The sequence below is a fragment of the Amblyomma mixtum genome, chromosome 3, assembly GCF_055824585.1.
Source record: "Amblyomma mixtum isolate Tamu chromosome 3, ASM5582458v1, whole genome shotgun sequence".
NCBI classification, from domain to species: Eukaryota; Metazoa; Arthropoda; class Arachnida; order Ixodida; family Ixodidae; genus Amblyomma; species Amblyomma mixtum.
In genome coordinates this window covers 252,383,665-252,404,910 of record NC_143014.1, presented here as the reverse complement: position 1 = coordinate 252,404,910, position 21,246 = coordinate 252,383,665, and the positions used below count along the sequence as shown (strand labels likewise).

Here is a 21,246-nt window from a genome sequence, read left to right as displayed (position 1 = left end):
CACATTTGTAATGCAGTTGCATTTTTGCATTACAGCTCAACTAAAATTAAATCACTTGACAGAGTTGCTAAGCATGCCAGCTTCTGCAGTAATTATTTCATAAAGCATAGCAAATATCCAACGAAAGGAATTAGCTGGCAAGTGCAAAAACCGATAATAAAACAGATTGTGCCCCTTGCCAAGGTTGTAAAACATTGATAAGTCCACAGATTTTTGAGAGGAGGAGCGATACGTGGGCAATGAGGAACACCATAGTAAAGGCCTCCATATTAATTGAGAGCACCGGGAGTTCTTTAACGTGCGCTGACATCGCGCAGTACACCGGCGCCTTTCGCCTCCATCGAAACGGGGCCGCCGCGTCCCGGATCGGGTCCTCCGACCCAGTAGCCGAGCGCCCTAACCGCTAGGCCACCGCGGGCTGTATAGAAAAAGCACCGAAAGTCCTCCGAGGAGGATTTGCACAGTTCAAGCTCTTTGCCGTCGCAGCCACCCTGCTACAATGTGCGCACCAGTGCGCTCGTGCGTAATGCTAGGCTGCGGTTGCTGGTAGTCCACATATTCAGCGCCTGGAAGCGCGAAACCTCTAGAAAACATGTGCTCTGATATATATCAGAAAACTGTGTAGCAGCCACACGATAACCGTAACAACAGGCGGAATTTTGTAGCGAGTGGATGAAGCGTCCTAAACTTCAGCGCGAAGAGACGACGCATGTCTTAACGTTCGCACTTACAACGCTTTTCCGCCGTTAATTCGAATACGGAACGTCGAGCGCAAGCATAATAATGCACGTAGAACATGCTGACCTTTCTTACGACTTCATTCGCGCGTATTAACAAATTAAGAACGAGTTTAAGCTTCGCAATTCTGCATTTCAAGGAGAGCGCTGTACACGCGCATCTCGCCGAACGACCTGGAAGTCGAGTACCCAGCATGCCTTGAGGCTCGTTCAGATTGAACACCACCTAGTGAACAAAATTTTTTCACTACAAAATATTAAAGTTTGTACTCAATTAACGTTTTATACAGTACTGACGAGGTGTTTAATAAAACTGTAAAAATAGGTGCTGCGAGAAAAGGAAAACGATGCGCTTCTCTGGCAAAGGAAAAGAAGACTGCACTGTGACACGCGCGCCACTCTGGCGAATCTCGTGCAGTCTCGAAGACGCAGAACGTTCGTGCGCTGGCTCCGCTGGAATATTCCACGGTGCCGGATAGAGGTCAGCGAGGTCTTTATCGAGAGCATCAATTACGTGGATCCTGTCTTTGGAATCCTGGACTCCGTGCAGTTGATGCCATGGGCCGGGGACAACCTGCTGTGGCGGCTGTTCTTCGCCCCGTGTCTGCCTTGCGAGGAGGTGCTCCCTGCTGCTGTTGCAGTTCGGAGGTAAGGCGCCAGTGTAAATTAGCCTGCTGGCGTTTCTTTTGCAAACTTGCCTGGAAAATTGGAAAATTGGTTTTTGGGGAAGGAAATGGCGCAGTATCAGTCTCTCAAATCTCGGTGGACACCTGAGCCACGCCATAAGGGAAGGAAGGTGGGAGTGAAGGAGAGAAAGAGGTGCCGTAGTCTCCGGAATAATTTCGACCACCTGGGGATCTTTAGCGTGCTCTGACGTCGCACAGCACACGGGCGCCCTTTGCGTTCTGCCTCCATCGAAACGCGGCCGCCGCGATCGGGTTCGACCCCGGGTTCTCCGGCTCGGTAGAGGAGCACCTTAACCAGCCACCGAGGCGGGTGAAAAATTGCCTGCTATGCCACATTTGGGAATTTACTCTTCAGCTATCTTTTCTAAAAACTCCTGATGTAAACGCGGCACTGACGTTTAGGCCGTCGGCGTTCATTAATTGTTCGTTGTCGTTGGCAACGTTCTAGACTCCGACAATTTTGATGAAAGGAAGGGTGCATAACTGGCTCCCTGGGTCAGTGGACAGCTCAATCGCGCTTTGAGAAATTGCGAACACAATAAAACTCACAAAAGCAGAATAGCGGTTACGTTTTAAAGTAGTTATGTTTTAAATATTGATCAAAATTAAGTGGAACAAATTAATTAATTAAATATACAGCAATAAACATATTTAGTCTAGGCCCAATTCTCGGCAATTTCCTCACTGGCGTCCCAGAACCCTCCTCGCAGCGCCGCCTCTCCTCCTCCGCTCTTTTCTCCCTTCTCCTCTTTTTTTCTTTCACGGCTGTTGCGCTCTTCGGTCTATTCCTCCGGCGAGTCTGCCTCCGCGCACCGCCGCCGCGAATCTGCGCGTCTTCTGGACCTGGTCAGCGCGCCTCTCAATGTGCTGACGCATGAACACGTAGGTGGTGGTGGAAACGTTTATTGCCAATGATGTAAATCGTAGGGGGCGCCTGGTTTGCCGCAAAAGTTTGCATGATTACGAGAATTGGTCTGGGTATCGGGCATGCAGCAGTATTGGGTATTGAGCGGTCCGGGTTTGTAGTTGTCGCCAATGTGCAGCCTGCGCTATGGTGAGGGACGGAGCGGGGGGTGCGTATTACCTTCTTTTGTCTCGGTAATACGAGAGAATATCACGGAAGGAGACCAGGTAGTGCGCGGGCCGCGGGCGAACGGACCGTCGTGTGAATCGCCCTTTAACGCCATTTTAAGTACGTGCGCAGTCGCCTTCTTTGCGCGGGGAACGTGCCGGCCACACAAATGGCTCGAAGGGCAACGCGAAAATCGCGAGCCGGCCGCCCTAGAAGCTCGCCAGGAACAGAACAGCTGTGAAAGACAATACGAGCAGAATCGCTTTATTAAGGCGAAAGCCTTTAATGCCTCATACTGTCGTGAGCAGGGAATGCACTACCTGGTCTCCTTCCGTGATATTCTCTCGTATTACCGAGACAAAAGAAGGGAATACGCACCCCCCGCTCCGTCCCTCACCATAGCGCAGGCTGCACATTGGCGACAACTACAAACCCGGACTGCTCAATACCCATAATACTGCTGCATGCCCGATACTCAGACCAATGCTCGTAATCATGCAAACTTTTGCGGCAAACCAGGCGCCCCCTACGATTTACATCATTGGCAATAAACGTTTCCACCACCACCTACGTGTTCATGCGTCAGCACATTGAGAGGCGCGCTGACCAGGTCCAGAAGACGCGCAGATTCGCGGCGGCGATGCGCGGAGGCAGACTCGCCGGAGGAATAAACCGAAGAGCGCAACAGCCGTGAAAGAAAAAAAGAGGAGAAGGGAGAAAAGAGCGGAGGAGGAGAGGCGGCGCTGCGAGGAGGGTTCTGGGACGCCAGTGAGGAAATTGCCCAATTCTCGATATTCACATACACCCATGCTGCCTGTGGCAGCAGCTGTGCATTTATACCCAATTTCACTGCAGCACCTCTGCATTTATACGCAATTTCACTGAACTAAAATTTTTCACCCTTCACTTCTGCTGGTGAAATTAACCTTCTATCCTGGCGATTAACCCGCGTCTACGACGAACTGAATGTAATATGCCAGTATATTTCGCCAAGTGCAGCCTGCAAGGACCCTAAGGGCGCCCTCGCGAAACAACGCAAGCAAAAGCAATGAAAGACAGTGTGTACCATGGTGGCCACTGCAATAACTGAAAGTGAATGTTCCTTCCAGGGTTTACAGCAGTTGCTATAAGTGCCTTTGCCGAATGCTACTTGATTGTGACCATGCAAGGCCGGACTGTTGCTTTCGAGAAAGAGAGTGGGGATGACGTGGAGACGACGCGGCAAAGGGCAAAAATTGGTAGAAGTCGAATGTTTCGCACGAATATTTCTGAGGTCTTCCGGACATGAACAATAGCCACAAAGAAACCGACCGCTATTTGCACTGCAGTCTGAGTGCGCCCTGACAACATGGCGCCAAGCTCGTTTCGGGCTTCCAAAAATGTCACATGATTTCTCCCCTCTAAATTTTTCCTCACCCATGGAGGAAGGAAAATTTAGAGTCATGAAGAAAGGAAAGCTCAGGAGAGGCCCTCGCTATCCCTGCTGCACGCCAAGAAGTGTGCCGGATGTCGTGCTTTTGCAAGGAAAGCGCGGACTTCTGGAAGTCTTTCACCAACGCTCCTGCCAATAGTAACACTGGGCGCAGCGGCGTCATCTGCTGCTTTGCCTGCTACGCTTGCGCATGGGCGCCGACACAGCAGCCAAGTGGGGGTGGGGGAGCGGCTTCAAAGCACGTGACGTAACTGCCTTTCCTTAGTTCTTTCCTTCCTCTATGTTCAGAGGAGAGGCCGTCCCCTGGCTTTCTGTGAAGGTCATAGAGGAAGGAAAAATTAAAATAAAGGCCGTCATGTGACATTTTTTGAAGCCGGAAATTAGCCAGGCTCCATGTTGTCTGGGCGAGCTCTTGTTTGAAACCCAGCGAAGGAGCTAGACTAAAGAGACCCAGGTGCGAATGGGGCTTGATTTTGTGGCCGTTGTTTATGTACAGGAGACCTCGTAAATATTCGTACGAGACATTCGTCTGCTTCCAGTTACTGCTCTTTGCCGCGTCATCTCCACATAATCCCCGCTGTCTTATTCGAACGAAACAGACAGGACTTGCATGATCATAATCAAATAGCATTCGCTGAAGGCACTGATCGCAGCTGTGGTAAGCGGAAGCGCAGGAAGGAACTTCCACTTTCACTCATTGCCGTAGCCCTCATGGTACGCAGTGTCTTTCGCCGCTTTTGCCTGCGCCGTTTTGCGATGGTGGAGGTGCGTGCATGTCCCTGGATTCCTTGCAGGCTGCACTTCGCAAAATATAGTGGTATACTTGCATCCGGTTCATCGTGGTCTCGTGTCAATCTAAGGGCTAGAAGGTTAATTTCACTGGACGAGGTGCAGTGCACAAAATTTTAGATCAGTGAAATTGTGTATACACAGCTGCCGGCAAATAATGGCAGGAGAAAACCATATCTAGCATACATTTTGAAAAGCATGCCTGTCTAGGTTCTCTCTATTTTTTGATACGAACTCTCACAAATGGCCCCACTGAAATAGAACTTTCCTTCCTTTTATGTGTCTTGGATCGTCCTGTGCATTTCATAATGCTTCCGAACAAACTATCCCACCTTAATGCAGTATAAAGTACTGCCCTTAAACTTATGCTTCCTGAAAAATTGTAGTACATGGCTACCCTGGAAGCTTTCCGTGTCCAGCTTGCTGACACGAGGCTTATATTTAAATGGCCCTCTGCAACACTGTATTTGAGAGCATAAAGATTTTTGAGTGGACAGGTTTCAAATGTGCTCATCAGGTTGTAAAAAAAAAATCTTTTTTTGCTAGAATGAATTTAGAGCTTCATGCATGAGATCCTGAGCAAGGTTTTTGGTGTCGAATGTCGGGTCGTATGTTCGCATAAATGTGGCCCACATACCGTCCACAGGTGAATTACACACACTGGTGGATAGCACAACCCTCTGAGTTTTATGCTGAATGAGTGTGCACGCTTCTGCTTTCGGCTGAGTCGTGAACAATGCTGCCATGCATGTTCACATCCAAGCTTAGTGTTCAACCTGTCTGTTGATGCTGCTCTTGTTGTTGAATGTTGTAATCCACCTCCATTTCGTATGTTTGGGCAGCTGGTTGTGTCAACAGTGCGTCTCCTGCAGCAGTGAGGACTAGAAAAATCCTGCGGTATTTCGGTTTTGGGCTTGAATAATAATTATCTTCATAGCATGTTTTTGTGTGGCTGGCCCTGCCACGAATGTTCTCTGATACAGCAGTGAGGATGGGTAAATATACTAAAAACTTGAGTTCTTGACCCTGAATGCAAATTTTAGTGTCATAATGCGTTCATAATGGTGTCCGCACCAATTACTTTTGATTCACAACTCCAAGAGCCACTCAGAGAGGTTACAGAAATTGAGAGGGCCGAAGTGCCTACAGTAGATCGGCAGGAGAGAATGTATCATGTGGGGGTGTCGCCCTCCTCGCATAGCCTGAATTTTTACATAGGAAAACCGTACTGTACCCTTTTTGCTCAACAAAAAAAGTCCAAGAAATAAATGTTCCAAATAAGACAGCCGCACTCCCCCACTCCTTAAGAATTACCTATAAATCCACCCTTTGTAGCATGGCAACATAGCATGTTTCACATCCACAGGTCTAGTTTAGTGCATAATATATATGACCCTAGTTTTTCAGACTCCTCGTAGAAGTTTAGGCGCACTGAGTTGCTCCAGTATGTTTCACAGCGTTGTGCACTATTCAGCGTGTGTTTCATGTTTAACGTACAGAGCTACATGCAGCTCTAGGCACTAATTTTCTAAGCTTGGTGAAATACTAGCTTGTAATGTCACTGCATAGTACCTCTGTTTACTTGCAATCGCCACTACTGACAATGAAGGTCAATTTATTGCACCTAATGAATCCATTGGATTATTTTTTGTCAACATAACCACAGTAGTGAACGTTGTCGACGTCAACCTGTGAGCACGACCAAGAACAGACGCTCAAGTAGTTAATGAAAGAACGCCTACGCCGCAGCTCTAATGTTACGGCGCAGACTGCTGCTGCCGCCCTGTTTGTAAATAGCAACTATGACGCCGTTGCTAAGCTGCGCTCGGACCAGATGGCCTCCCTATTGAGAAAAACCACGTGATTTCCTCCACACGTTTCTCCCAGGGCGTTGTATTGGCAGGGCTTCTCCTGAATGTTTCGCGACGTGCTCAAATAGGCTGTTTTGATTGGTCCCACCCATTAGCGTCACTGGAGTAAGGGAACACGATACGCGATATACATGCAGACGAGCAAAAGAAAACTTATCTTTTTTTCTTGATTTTCATATGGAGGATCTTATCTTAATGGCGTTCTAAAAAATGAGCCTGCCATGCTGCTGTTCGTTCATCTGCAGTTATCCTGTCCTGTCTATTGCAAATGGGGGTAAATTAGACATGGAAGATTTGTTTGGTGTGGTGTCATGCGATTTTTGAGACGCGTTTTTCGGTTCTCTCATCCCTGAGAAAAATTTTTATAGCGCGGCACTATCGTGGAAGTATTGGTGCCACACCTTACACCAGAAAAAAAAAATGCTACAGTTTTCATCTCTTCGACTTTCACATCACATCCTGTCTGTCTTGTGTGTTTGATCAAGGTGTTTCAAAATAAGATTGTTGCTTGCTAGGCACAATGTTTTTCACCCTGAAACAACTGCTCACTCTATAGCATATTAGGACCGGGGTATGCAACTTCATCCTTCTCACCTGCGTATACTGCTGCTCATCCTTTTCCTGGGTGCGGGGCTACTGCTTGTGGTCGGAGTAAACCGTCTCGGCTATCTTGATTATAATTTGAAGTTTATTCAAGATTCCCCTCAAATGTCAATTACACTGCACAAAGTTTGCCGTTATATACGTATAATGCGATTGAATTTTTCTAATTTGTAATGTTCCAAAGCATGGGCGTGCTATATCCTCAATCATGACTTGCACTGGTTTTGCCAATTTATTTTCGCAGCTATTTTTTGGAGCAAGAAAGCTGGTCTTACCGGTGCGCTTAATGTTTTGAACGAAATTTCGGTTGGAGATGTAGCTGACTGTGAAGGCAGGGGAAGGATGACAGAGCTGATGTTCTCGCGTCTTTGTGCTGAGGACTTGCATTATCAGCAACTAGTGAAATACGAACAATGCAATTATGACATGAACAGGAAAAGGAGATCATAGTCGGGAGAAGATCAATTCTAGCGTAGGTTGATATCATTTTGAAGGCGGGAAGTATGCCCTTCAGATGTGTTAATGAATTTCGTTTGTATTTTTTGTTGGAGGAATTGCTTGTGTTTTTGCGTTTTCATTTCTAGTTCTCATGTTCGCATTTCTTTGGTTGCGAATATTACGGTGCCAACTGTGCCCGCACTTGCAGTGTCCTTTAGGACAGACCACGTCAACTTGCAAAGAGCAACGTTGGCGCGCGCCTCTTCGTCTGAGCCTGTGTTCCGTGTGCGCAGGTTTCCAAGTTGCTTGTCCCGGTTTTTGTCCAGCATATGCCCGACCGGAGAGGTCAACCGCTACCGCAGTGTGCCTCGCCCCACTGTCCTGTGGCCTTTGCTCGTCGTCCTCTTCTGCTACACCCACCTGAGCATGCAGAACAAGGGTAAGCATGTTTATGTCCAGGTAACTGTTATTCTGAGTGCCAGGTGAAGCGTAGGACTGCGTGGTTTTATGTAACTTAGCACGCACTACGGAAATCTCAGGGACTACTACCTTAAGACCGTTTCAATGGAAGTTTATATCACTGTAAGCACTGACACCATGACCAAGACGGCTGTGCTACCCACATTCTTGTGCCAGGAGCGGCGTATTTCAAGAATTAGACCAAGTGACACCATTAAGCCAGACCTTAACAGGGAGAGGCAAGGCTAGAAAGAAACAAGGATAGTGGCGCTCTCGTGTGGCTGGCTGAATGTTACGATGCGAAGGTCTTCATTGTGTACTGTTGCTGTGGTGCTAGTACGAGAGTCGACCCCTGGGTTACGCTCACTGGACGAAACTCTGGGCCACGTATTGCAAAACCATATCTTCCAGGGGCACTCGATCAGACGCCGCTGAGAAGTACAACTTCCGCCGCAGAGTTTGTAGTGGAAATGGAGAGCGGGGGTGGCAAAAACTGCTTCTGGATGTGCGGTTGTGATTTCTCCTGCTTATTCTAGTAACGTTGGTTGCAAACAAATGATTCCTTGCATACTGTGCAATCATGAAACGGTTTTCCTTTATTAATATGGTATGCTTTCAACTGCAAAATTTTGTCCTTTTCTTTGCCTTTTTTTCCCCTCTCCCCTTATAAGCCATGGTGCTTGCTAGAGGGTATTGAAAATAAAGATGAATAAATTCAGTCCTTACTCTGTGCTTTCGTTTCCACGTGTAGACAAGCAGATCAAAAGCCTGAACGAGCGAATCCAGGGACTCCAGGCAAAGAACTCTGAGCAGAGCCACTCCATCGCCGCTCTGCAGGACAGCCTGGCACAGTACGGATTTTTTGGCTTCTGGCTTTCTTTCTGGGCATTCTTTTTGTGCAGTGGATTATTTTCACTTCCTTTTCATGTATGAGTTTTCATTTTCCTCTTCATTCTTTGTAGGGAGTGTGCGAATATTGAAATTTCTGGATACGAAGCAAGAACTGCTTCAGATATCTAATATCTGTTCAGTATGAAACAATATTTCACAAAAGACATACAGGCAAATGTCATTGCCCTAATTCTTTTTTTTTTCAAAATATTGGATTGTCTTTGCAACTGAAGTAAATCAAACACTACGGATTCAGGACAACATGCGAAAAGAAAACATAAGCATGGAAATATACACTACTTGATCAGTAATTAGACACTTGACACTACTTCATTAGAACAGTATGAAACCTGCAATGTGGTCATGCAAAAGGAGTAACAAAACGAAATCCATAAATTGGCACATCACTGTCAACTAAACATATCATTAGTGCTAATAAAACCTCATTATTCACATTTGAAGGGGCCAGAAGAAATGTCATAGGAAGGAATGCACGGCAGACAGCCACCGTCGCCACGGGCTAGGGGCAAAATTTAGAAGCCGCAGCTATGAAACGGCCAGGCTGCTTTTCTGTCAAGTGAGAGGGGGACTTCCAATTGTGGCTATGCCTGCTGTAACACGCAGTTCGGAGGTGCGAGGGATGCAATGCCGCGTGCAATATAGGCCGCCACAGTGGCTCAGTAGTCAAGGCTGCTGACCCAAAAGACGCAGGTTCGATCCTGGTTGTAGAGGTCGAATTTTGATGGAGGTGAAATTGTGGGGGCCCATGTACAGCGTGATGTCTGCAACACGTTAAAGATCCCCAGGTGGTCGAAATTTCCGCAGCTCTTCACTACGGTATTCCTTATACCCTGAGTTGCTTTGGAATGTACCCCCATGCATATTCATATTCGAACTTTCGACTATTCGCACACCCTTAATTCTTAGGCATTTCCAGCTGTAGTCATACCTCATTAATGTGGACGCTGGTTCCCTACCGAAACTCTGTATAAAGCGAGTCGTCTGTTGAAGAACGAAGCGTAGAGTGATATCAACCAGATGTTTTGTGTGTATCTGCCATTACAAAGGCATAAATATATGCCAGTTTTTTAAAGAAACACTGGTGAAATCGCAGCTCATAAACTAATTTTTCATTGACTGTTTAAAAAAAAATCTGCTAAAAAGTAATCGCATAATTTTGCTCAATGGTAGCGTACAATACCTGAATCCTTTTGTGCTGGAGCAAGCAGTTAAGGCAAACCTGCCTATTTATAACCTCTGTTTTTTTACGGCACTTGTAAGAAATCACATAGCTATGATGAGTGCCTCTGATGGTAGTTACGAGAGTAGCATTAGCATCGGCATCAGAGCCTCCTGCTTAAGCGAGGTGTAGTCTGAAGAAAAATGCAATGAATGAGTTTAGCTTTCATGCTCTGTTTTGCTTCTGGACGTAGAGGTGGGGGAGGGGGGTCTCAACGCTTCCTTTCTTTTTCTTAAATGAGTTCCTTCTATTTTTTTCATAGACTGCAGGCGCAAAACAAGTTCCTGGAGGACAAGGCCACCTCCCTGGAGAAAGTGCACGATCACTACGACGCAGCGATCCGTCAGAACATCTCGCTCCAGAGCGAGGCAAGCTATTTAAAGTATATTGTTACGCACTGACAGCAAGAGACGATGATTCGCAGCAACGTGCTGTTGCGTGAAGCCTTTGAGCAGTGGGCTGGCAGCTTCCAAACCACTGTCACTTAGTTCGTCTCTCGGGTTCTGGATTTGCAGAAAATTTCACCTATCGCGTGGAAGTAGCTTGTGAGTCTGGCCAATAGCAGAAGGCTTTTCAGTGTGTCTGTTTTGTGAGTGAGGTTTGTTTCTCTAGCATGATTTCCAAAAAAAAGTTAAAGATCCCCAGTCTCCATGCTGCTGACGCTTGCTTCTTCATGAGCATACTAGAGGAGGCATTGTCATGAGCCATGATTCAAAGCTGTTAAGTGAAAGCCTGATAGAAGTAGTGCTACGAGAAATGATGTGGCATGCGTGTCACTTCTCAAACACCACAAAATATAGTTTAGTGGCTCTACGCTGTGTCCTTTAGAAATGCAAAGTGTACCAAAGAGATATTTTCATTGTTTCTATTGTACTTAGTGCCGTTTACTCCAAACAATTCACCGACAATTATGGTATTTTGAAATGTGAAATTTGAGTGCAGCTCTTTAGGTGTTTTCATTTTGTGCACTCTTCTTTGAAGCTAGAACTGCAGCGCGGGCCGACCAATTTTTGTAAACGTCCTTCATATACAGGGCACGCCACATCTGTTTGTCACTTTGTGGCAAAGCAGGTGCGCATGCACCCACATAGATGTCCGCAGTACAAACTCTCTCTCACCCTGCCGCTGTGTCTCGCGCCACCATTGGCCAGGCTAGGAGTGAGGTTTCCAGAGGTTTCCAGAGTGAGGTTTCTGGTTTCCAGAGTGAGGTTTCAGGAGTGAGGTTTCCAGAGTGTTCATGCATACATGTAGACTGGTGGGAGAAATGATACATCTTTGCGCAAATATAATGCGAAAGCTTGTTAGAGCTGCTGGTGAGTTTGTTTTTCCAGCGCTTGTCTGATAGGAATTAAAGGTTTGTATTAAATGGATTTCTCAAGATAGATCTCTAGGAGATGCAGCTCGGTGTGAAGGGAAGAGAAAGATGTCTAAACTGCGATAGTTGCGTTTATGCACAGAAGCTGCTGCGTGGTACTAATTCTGGTCGCACTGACGGCGAACATGCCTACAACATATAAACAGCAGCGACTGCTGCGAAAGAGTGCCGTTTGTGCACGGCTCTTTGTTCAAACTTGTGTTTCCTCATTCGCAGGCGTCTGCGTCTCTCCTTGCGGCGTGGGTGCTTGCCAGCATGTACCCTACTGCGGAAGATGGCTCCGATTGCCGGAATGCGGCCTTCGCTTGTCTTCCTCTTCTGCCGCATCGACCTAGGCGAGGAGATGAGCGGTAAGACGGCATACGTTCAGGCTGGGGTTCTATAGCACCATGGCTCAGGCCACTGCTATTCCGGCAATATTTGGTAGTGTGCCATTAAGGAGCCTAGCACATTATACAATGAGAACCGCAGAAAAGAAGGCCACGTGATGGGTCATTTGCAATATCTGAAGAGTTAACCAACATGACTCTGAAGCTTGTCCTACAGCTGTTCTTGAAAAGTGTTTTTTTTTTCAGCACGAAAATGGTGCAGTATCTGTCACAGATCTCGGTACACACCTGAACCGTGCCGTAAGGGAAGGGATAAAGGAGGGAGTGAGAGAAGAAAGAGGTGCTGCAGTGGAGGGCTCCGGAATAATTTCAACCAACTGGAGATCTTTATTCCCATGTGCCCACACTGTAAACAAAAAATGTCTTGAAGAAAGCATAATGACACCAGGCAGCATTTGTAATTGCTGCCAAACACCGACACTTTTGCCGCTTATGCCGACCACACACGAAACAGTGCTGTAGGAGTTATTTCTGTTCTTGGTATAATATGTGCATGGGGCACCTATGTTAAGAGATCTCGAATGGTCCGTAGCACAGGATTTAAAGCGACATTTGACTGCTGTGACGTTTAAGCGCAGTCGATTTGTTATACTTACTTCGAAGTCTAACTCCATGTGCTCCTACTCGTATGTTACAACGTGTTAATCATGAATACATTCAGAGTATACTGCTAGTTAATGTAGAAAATAAATTGATGCAGGGCAAGGTAGTTGTGAGGTCGATGTTAGGAGAATCAGATAAAGCTCACCTTATAACCCCAAAAAGATGGTTTTTTGATGTGGTAGGTAAAATGTGCTATTAGGAGATAGAAAACGGCCAGGGTGGTACTTAAGTTCTTGCATGGCGGATTATGTGGTCTATGTGTTCTCTGTTCTTGAGAACAGCGAACACTATTTAGCGACTATGAGTAGAATGAAGAACATTGAGTGCGTAGAAGAATGATAAATGCAGTCATCAGCGATAAGGGCACCATCTAAATTGCAGTGAGATTGATTATCTTGACATCAGAAATGCGTTGATTTTTATCAATGCAGTAAGATTGCGGTCGGATAGTAAGAGGTGGAAGATAGCAAGAATTTATAATGAAGGAGCGCGCGCTCATCGAGCCCTTCAGGCAAACCAGAATTTGGTGACTGAAGGTGTAGCCCCAAAATTCCCATACATAAAGCACAGAGTGGATTACACCGGGGGTGACCGGCATGTTGGTGCATCGGGAATGCTTTCAATGTGCTAGCACTAGACGTCCCATTCACAAGAAAAGCCGGCTCTCGTCCACGTCACGAAAGAGAGGTGGCAACCTGCCCACCGGGTTGTGGGCAGCCTGCACGCCATGTCAGGCAGCATTGAAATTCTAATAAATTCAATGCGATTTCCACCTTCCCACCGCAGCACTGTGCATCAGCTGATTCGTGGAGAGATAGACAGCCTCACGAAACACTGCCTGTGCAAAAATGAGCATGACGCGAGCTCGGGAACAGCACTCTGCATCTCACAAGCCCCAGCGTCTTGCAAGCACAGCCATCTGCCGGTGCGGCGATCCATTGCTCAACCGCTGCACCAGTAGTGGTATGAGGACTCCCCACAATCTATGACTCTCTGTTCATAAACAGGGGCACTTACACGAGAGGGATCTGTAATGCTATCGTATTGCACTGTTAATGGTAGGTTAGGCGTTGTCCAAGTTCTTTCCTAGCCCTCTACTATCGTGAGACCGCGAGGTATGTCTCAGGTGCGGCGGTGTAGAGGTGTTGGATCATCACGGTCAGTTAAAGGCCAAATGAACCTCAGGCTTCACGCACACGCTCGATACATTGTTTTGCAGGGTGCTGTTGGCCGCGGATGAGCTATTAAGCGTGCTGTGAATAGACTTTACTTCTTCACTCTCGTAAAAAAGACAGAAAGGCTCCTTTACAATGGGATATGGCATGCCATCCGACACAGACCTCAGTTACAGCGCACAGGAAAAAGCTAGCTGCTGTTTAACTACTGTTGAACCTGGTTAGGGAGCGAAAGCTGTGGTGTATCAGGCAGCTAGACGCAGCTTGGCATCTGTAACGTTGAGTGCTGTATGGACACTGGATAAGCAGCGCGCCCGCCCTGCCACCTTGGCAGGTGGGTTGATCGCGAGAGGCTGCTCACTCCAGTGAACGGTGCGGCCTATTACTGCAGTGCCCCGTGTCTACCACAACGTTGTCAGCGCTAACGCATTCGGCCCAGATCTCTCTCTCACCACCACAACGTACCTCAAAGTGCAATTGAGGTGTCCATTGACCATGGGACCCAGTTATGCACCCATCCTTTTCCTCAAAGTCATCAGAGTCTAGAGCGTTGATAACGCCAACGCCATTGAACACGATGAACGCTGTAGCCTATAGCTTCAGTGCCGCGTTTCTGCCACAACGTTGTCAATGCCAATGCATGCAGCACACACCTGTCGCTACCGCCGCGTAGCTTAAAGTGCGACTGAGGTGTCCACTGTCCCAGGGGGCCAGTTATGCACCTTTACTTTGCTTTTGATGCTCCCACTCATCATTTGTTTCGGCGCAGCTCCGTAGCGACTAAAGGTCCCTCAAGGTCAAAGCAACGTGGTCGGCGAAACTCGTGGAATATGCCGTAGTTAAGCTTTCTCTTTAAAAGCTCTGGAGCCCCTTTTCCCATAATACAGCTGCCAAGGGCGCAAGTTAAGTACAGTTACGCAGAGTGCTCTTCGACATATCTGGTGACACTTCAGGCTACGTGGTCTAGACGGAAAAGTAAAGTGCACTTGTAAAAAAAAATGGCAACAGAAAATGAGTGGAGTTTTTGAATAGGTCGAGTAAAATGAAAAAAAGGACTCTTAAACACTTTTTAACTATGAAGAAAACAGGAAATAGAGGAACAGCCAGCACCAGCCAAAACTATTCAGAATTTTGACAGCAAGCAATATGGCACCCTGCAGTGGAGTTGCATCTGACCGTGTTGTTTTGTGGTCTTGCTTCGCTGTAGCTATAGAGAGGAAATATTTAAAAACAGTGGTATAGCAAGTAAAATCAACTTGCGAGTACTTCTTTATTCACTATACATCTTGTCATTTGGAAGTTGCTGCTGCCGAGCCTATGCATTCGCCCACAGTGTGTTCTGGGAATGCATTGTGACCTGAGTGCGCACATCGGCGTGTGCACTTATGTTACTCCGTTTAGCTGTGCAAGAGTGCACCTTTAGGAAGTGACGCTCTTTGCAAGTGCACTTTACCTTGCGTGCTTGACAGGGGTGCTATGAACTAGTGCAGGCTGTATATGGCACTTCAAAGGTGCTCCAAACATATAAAGCCATTAGCTGTCTCTGAAGATGTATGACAGCCGCCGCGGTGGCTCAGTGATTATGTTACTCGGCTGTCGACCAAAAGACGCGGCTTCGATCCCGGCTGCGGCGGTCAGATTTCGATGGAGGCGAAATGCGAAGTGCGAGGTCAGTGCACTTAAAAAAAACTCCAGGTGGTTGAAATTTTCTAGACCCCTCCACTACTGCATCCCTCAAAGCCGTATTCGCTTGGCCTTTAAACTGTACAAACTAAACTGGCACCTTACATGTGTTAACTTCTCTCATATATTTCGGGATTAGTGTGCATAAGAAACTGAGTGTTCATGCATACACGTAGACTGGTGGGAGAAATGGTACATCTTTGCGCAAATATAATGCGAAAGCTTGCTAGAGCTGCTGGTGAGTTTCTTTTCACAGCGCTTGTCTGAGAGGAATTAAAGGTTTGTATGAAATGGATGCCTGATATTTCTCAAGATAGATCTCTAGGAGATGCAGCTCGGTGTGAAGGGAAGAGAAAGATGTCTAAACTGCGATAGTTGCGTTTATGCACAGAAGGTGCTGCATGGTACTAATTGTGGTCGCACTGACGGCGAATTTGCCTACAACATATAAACAGCAGCGACTGCTGTGAAAGAGTGCCGTTTGTGCACGGCTCTTTGTTCAAACTTGTGTTTCCTCATTCGCAGGCGTCTGCGTCTCTCCTTGCGGCGTGGGTGCTTGCCAGTATGTACCCTACTGCGGGAGATGGCTCCGATTGCTGGAATGCGGCCTTCGCTCGTCTTCCTCTTCTGCCGCATCGACCTAGGCGAGGAGATGAGCGGTAAGACGGCATACGTTCAGGCTGGGGTTCTGTAGCAACAAGGCTCAGGCCACTGCTATTCCGGCAATATTTGGTAGTGTGCCATTAAGGAGCCTAGCACATTATACAATGAGAACCGCAGAAAACAAGGCCATGTGATCGGTCATTTGCAATATCTGAAGAGTTAACCAACATGACTCTGAAGCTTGTCCTACAGCTGTTCTTGAAAAGTGTTTTTTTTTTCAGCACGAAAATGGTGCAGTATCTGTCACAGATCTCGGTACACACCTGAACCGTGCCGTAAGGGAAGGGATAAAGGAGGGAGTGAGAGAAGAAAGAGGTGCTGCAGTGGAGGGCTCCGGAATAATTTCAACCAACTGGAGATCTTTATTCCCATGTGCCCACATTGTAAGCAAAAAATGTCAAGAAGAAAGCATAATGACGCCAGGCAGCATTTGTAATTGCTGCCAAGCACCGACACTTTTGCCGCTTATGCCGACCACACACGAAACAGTGCTGTAGGAGTTATTTCTGTTCTTGGTATAATATGTGCATGGGGCACCTATGTTAAGAGATCTCGAATGGTCCGTAGCACAGGATTTAAAGCTACATTTGACTGCTGTGACGTTTAAGCGCAGTCGATTTGTTATACTTACTTCGAAGTCTAAGTCTATGTGTTCCTACTCGTATGTTACAATGTGTTAATCATGAATACATTCAGAGTATACTGCCAGTTACTGTAGAAAATAAATTGACGCAGGGCAAGGTAGTTGTGAGGACGATGTTAGGAGAATCAGATAAAGCTCACCTTAATAACCCCAAAAAGATGGTTTTTTGATGTGGTAGGTAAAATGTGCTATTAGGAGATAGGAAACGGCCAGGGTGGTACTTAAGTTCTTGCATGGCTGATTATGTGTTCTATGTGTTCTCTGTTCTTGAGAACAGCGAACAATATTTAGCGACTATGAGTAGAATGAAGAACATTGAGTGCGTAGAAGAATGATAAATGCAGTCATCAGCGATAAGGGCACCATCTTAATTGCAGTGAGATTGGGTATCTTGACATCAGAAATGCGTTGATTTTTATCAATGCAGTAAGATTGCGGCCGGATAGTAAGAGGAGGAAGATAGCAAGAACTTATAATGAAGGAGCGCGCGCTCATCGAGCCCTTCAGGCAAACCAGAATTTGGTGACTGAAGGTGTAGCCCCAAAATTCCCGTACATAAGGCACGGAGTGGATTACACCGGGGGTGACCGGGTTGGTGCTTTGGGAATGCTTTTAATGTGCTAGCATTAGACGTCCCATTCACAAGAAAAGCCGGCTCTCGTCCACGTCACGAAAGAGAGGTGGCAACCTGCCCACCGGGTTGTGGGCAGCCCTCACGCCATGTCAGGCAGCATTGAAATTCTAATAAATTCAATGCGATTTCCACCTTCCCACTGCAGCACTGTGTATCAGCTGATTCGTGGAAAGATAGACAGCCTCACGAAACACTGCCTGTGCAAAAATGAGCATGACGCGAGCTTGGGAACAGCACTTTGCGTCTCACAAGCCCCAGTGTCTCACAAGCACAGCCATCTGCCGGTGCGGCGATCCATTGCTCAACCGCTGCACCAGTAGTGGTATGAGGACTCCCCACAATCTATGACTCTCTGTTCATAAACAGGGGCACTTACACGAGAGGGATCTGTAATGCTATCGTATTGCACTGTTAATGGTAGGTTAGGCGTTGTCCAAGTTTTTTCCTAGCCCTCTAGTATCGTGAGGCCGCGAGGTATGTCTCAGGTGTGGCGGTGTGGAGGTGTTGGATCATCAAGGTCAGTTGAAGGCCAAATGAACCTCAGGCTTCACGCACACACTCGAGACATTGTTTTGCAGGGTGCTGTTGGCCGCGGATGAGCTATTAAGCGTGCTGTGAATAGACTTTACTTCTTCGCTCTCGTAAAAAAGACAGAAAGGCTGCTTTACAGTGGGATATGGCATGCCGTTCGACACAGACCTCAGTTACAGCGCACAGGAAAAACCTAGCTGCTGTTTAACTACTGTTGAACCTGGTTAGAGGGCGAAAGCTGTGGTGTATCAGGCAGCTAGACGCGGCTTGGCATCTGTAACGTTGAGTGCTGTACGGACACTGGATAAGCAGCGCGCCCGCCCTGCCACCTTGGCAGGTGGGTTGATCGCGAGAGGCTGCTCACTCCAGTGAACGGTGCGGCCTATTACTGCAGTGCCCCGTGTCTACCACAACGTTGTCAGCACTAACGCATTCGGCCCAGATCTCTCTCTCACCACCACAACGTACCTCAAAGTGCAATTGAGGTGTCCATTGACCATGGGACCCAGTTATGCACCCATCCTTTTCCTCAAAATCATCAGGGTCTAGAGCGTTGATAACGCCAACGCCATGGAACACAATGAACGCCGTAGCCTATAGCTTCAGTGCCGTGTTTCTGCCACAACGTTGTCAATGCCAATGCATGCAGCACACGCCTGTCACTACCGCCGCGTAGCTTAAAGTGCGACTGAGGTGTCCACTGTCCCAGGGGGCCAGTTATGCGCCTTTACTTTGCTTTTGATGCTCCCGCTCATCATTTGTTTCGGCACAGCTCTGTAGCGACTAAAGGTCCCTCAAGGTCAAAGCAACGTGGTCGGCGAAACTCGTGGAACATGCCGTAGTTAAGCTTTCTCTTTAAAAGCTCTGGAGCCCCTTTTCCCATAATACAACTGCCAAGGGCGCAAGTTAAGTACAGTTACGCAGAGTGCTCTTCGACATATCTGGTGACACTTCAGGCTACGTGGTCTAAACAGAAAAGTAAAGTGCACTCGTCAAAAAAAAACGGAAACAGAATATGAGTGGAGTTTTTGAATAGGTCGATGAAAATGAAAAAAAGGACTCTTAAACAGTTTTTAACTATGAAGAGAACTGGAAATAGTGGGACAGACAGCACCAGCCAAAACTATTCAGAATTTTGACAGCAAGCAAGATGGCACCCTGCAGTGGAGTTGCATCTGACCGTGTTCTTTTGTGGTCTTGCTTCGCTGTAGCTATAGAGAAGAAATATTTAAAAACAGTGGTATAGCAAGTAAAATAAACTTGCGAGTACTTCTTTATTCACTATACATGTCATTTGGAAGTTTCTGCTGCCGAGCATATGCATTCGCCCACAAAGTGTGTTCTGTGAATGCATTGTGACCTGAGTGCACACCTCGGCGAGTGCACTTATGTTACTCCGTTTAGCTGTGCTGGAGTACACTTTTAGGAAGTGACGCTCATTGCAAGTGCACTCTACCGTGCGTGCTTGACAGGGGTGCTATGAACTAGTGCAGGCTGTATATGGCACTTCAAAGGTGCTCCAAACATATAAAGCCATTAGCTGTCTCTGAAGATGTATGACAGCCGCCGCGGTGGCTCAGTGATTATGGTACTCGGCTGTCGACCGAAAGATGCGGCTTCGATCCCGGCCGCGGCGGTCATACTTCGATGGAGGCGAAATGCGAAGTGCGAGGTCAGCGCACTTAATAAAAACTCCAGGTGGTTGAAATTTTCCAGACCCCTCCACTACTGCATCCCTCATAGCCTTATTCGCTCTGGCCTTTAAACTGCACAAACTAAACCAATATCTATGACTGAGTCGTCATTGTACTGTCGTGCGAGACACTACTGATACTCCGTTCGTTTTTCCTCAGCACAAGAGAAAGGAAGCGGCAGAAGGAACCCCATTGTGATCCTAGCTGACATTAAGGTTTACGCAGAATATTTATTATATCTCTGCAGTTCTAAAAAGATACCTCCGAACCTAATGGAATTCAAAACAAGTCAAGAAAGAAACAAGGGCGTTGTGAGTTGCAATCACACCGGGACCCACTCCTGCGCAAATCTCTCGGTGGTAGAAACCATCACACAACCAGTGAAGCCGTGAGTGACGAGCGAACAAGTATTGGCACGTTGTTGCAGTCTGCTACACATAGACAAAAAAAAACATGCCATCTATCGGGTTGCAGATGAAAGACAGGACTCCATCGCATGCTCAGTGTAGTCTTCTTTTTATTGCGATTCCTTTTTTTGCACGCAACACTGTACTTTGCCAGTAAGTAAAACGTCTATTTCGAAAGGAGGTATAGCACCGAACGTTGTTTTGTTTGTTGTGCCCTGAGGACACTGCGCGTTCTCATTGGCCATGATAAATGAGAGTTTGTGTAGCGCACACTGAAACTCTCGAAGCTTTAAAAGCTATGCAGAAACAGAGGCACTGAGGTGAGAAACACTGCGGCCCGAGAGCGAGGCTGCCGTACGGAGGCACAAATAGTGGCCGAGTGTGCACCCAGACTTTGAGCCAAGTGGTGAAGTGATGGGGCAGGGAAAAAATTGCAAGCTGTCGCCAGGTTGTGCCACAGACTGTACTAGCATGTTCAGCAGCTTTCACACGTGCGATGTGTGATATGAATTTCGCTAAGTGTCCGTTTTGGTTATTCAAGCATGCAATTGTAAATCTGGTTAACTCCTGCGAAGCAATAGTCAGTAAATCCTCCCCACACTTTTCGTAAACTTTCACCATGTCTTCAGATGTAACGAAAAATTTCAGTCAAAGTGCATGGTTTCGTGCCCCCTAAATGTATACTACCGTGGCCGGGAATCCAACCCACAACCTTTACCAGCACCACTGAGCATCACAGCAAATGGGCCTTTGTGGCGAGTTTGTATGAGATGTTTGGGATTTCTGGAATGATACAATTCTTGCGGTACCTAAAGAGGGTGGCAACGTTCTCCATCACGTCGCTTAATATGAAACGGCCGTATGTATCGTTGAACTCCAGTTGGTTGTTTTGAAGAGATATATTTGACCTAGAGGAGGGCGTGAAAGCCGCATCAATGTTTTTTTTTTTTTACGCAGTGCCTGCCAGGAGGAGGTAGCGGCCAGCCTTACTTCCCTGAATATCCACTGCAGGGGGCTGGGGGTTCCAGGGACACTTGGAATCTGCTGATGTTCATATTTTTAGTTTAGCGAAATGTTTGACTTAGGCGACTGATTGTGAAATTGTTAAAATGTAATTAAATGTTTTGTACGAGTCTTTGGGCTTTTCAGTAAGTTCCTGGTAGCTTTTTTGCTACAATGAAAGCACGGACCCTTATTGTGTGTTTGCATGCTCTGTGTGGTATCACCCGTC

General features: G+C 47.0%; 2 protein-coding genes across 2 annotated transcripts in view; both read left to right on the top strand.

Moving 5' to 3' along the window:
- LOC149354366 (mitochondrial amidoxime-reducing component 1-like) overlaps positions 1-1,216 on the top strand; it is a 48,254-nt gene extending 47,038 nt beyond the window's left edge. The window contains exon 16 of the mRNA XM_089583301.1: positions 1,156-1,216. Within this exon, the coding sequence (XP_089439427.1) occupies positions 1,156-1,216 (61 nt within the window). The remainder of the gene's footprint in view (positions 1-1,155) is intronic.
- On the top strand, positions 1,156-21,150 carry LOC149354365 (uncharacterized). The gene is made up of 7 exons (XM_089583306.1): positions 1,156-1,385; positions 7,922-8,067; positions 8,839-8,938; positions 10,481-10,586; positions 11,810-11,943; positions 15,969-16,102; positions 20,973-21,150. Exons 1-7 carry the CDS (start codon positions 1,291-1,293, stop codon positions 20,990-20,992), a joined length of 735 nt encoding a protein of 244 aa, XP_089439432.1. The 5' UTR covers positions 1,156-1,290; the 3' UTR covers positions 20,993-21,150.
- The last annotated feature ends 96 nt before the right edge of the window (positions 21,151-21,246 follow it).

Excerpts from the sequence above, each read along its gene's own strand:
- LOC149354365 (XM_089583306.1), top strand. The coding sequence starts at position 1,291 with ATGCCATGGGCCGGGGACAACCTGCTGTGGCGGCTGTTCTTCGCCCCG. Across the intron at positions 10,587-11,809 it reads ACATCTCGCTCCAGAGCGAG|GCGTCTGCGTCTCTCCTTGC; the intron begins GCAAGCTATTTA and ends CCTCATTCGCAG. Across the intron at positions 11,944-15,968 it reads CCTAGGCGAGGAGATGAGCG|GCGTCTGCGTCTCTCCTTGC; the intron begins GTAAGACGGCAT and ends CCTCATTCGCAG.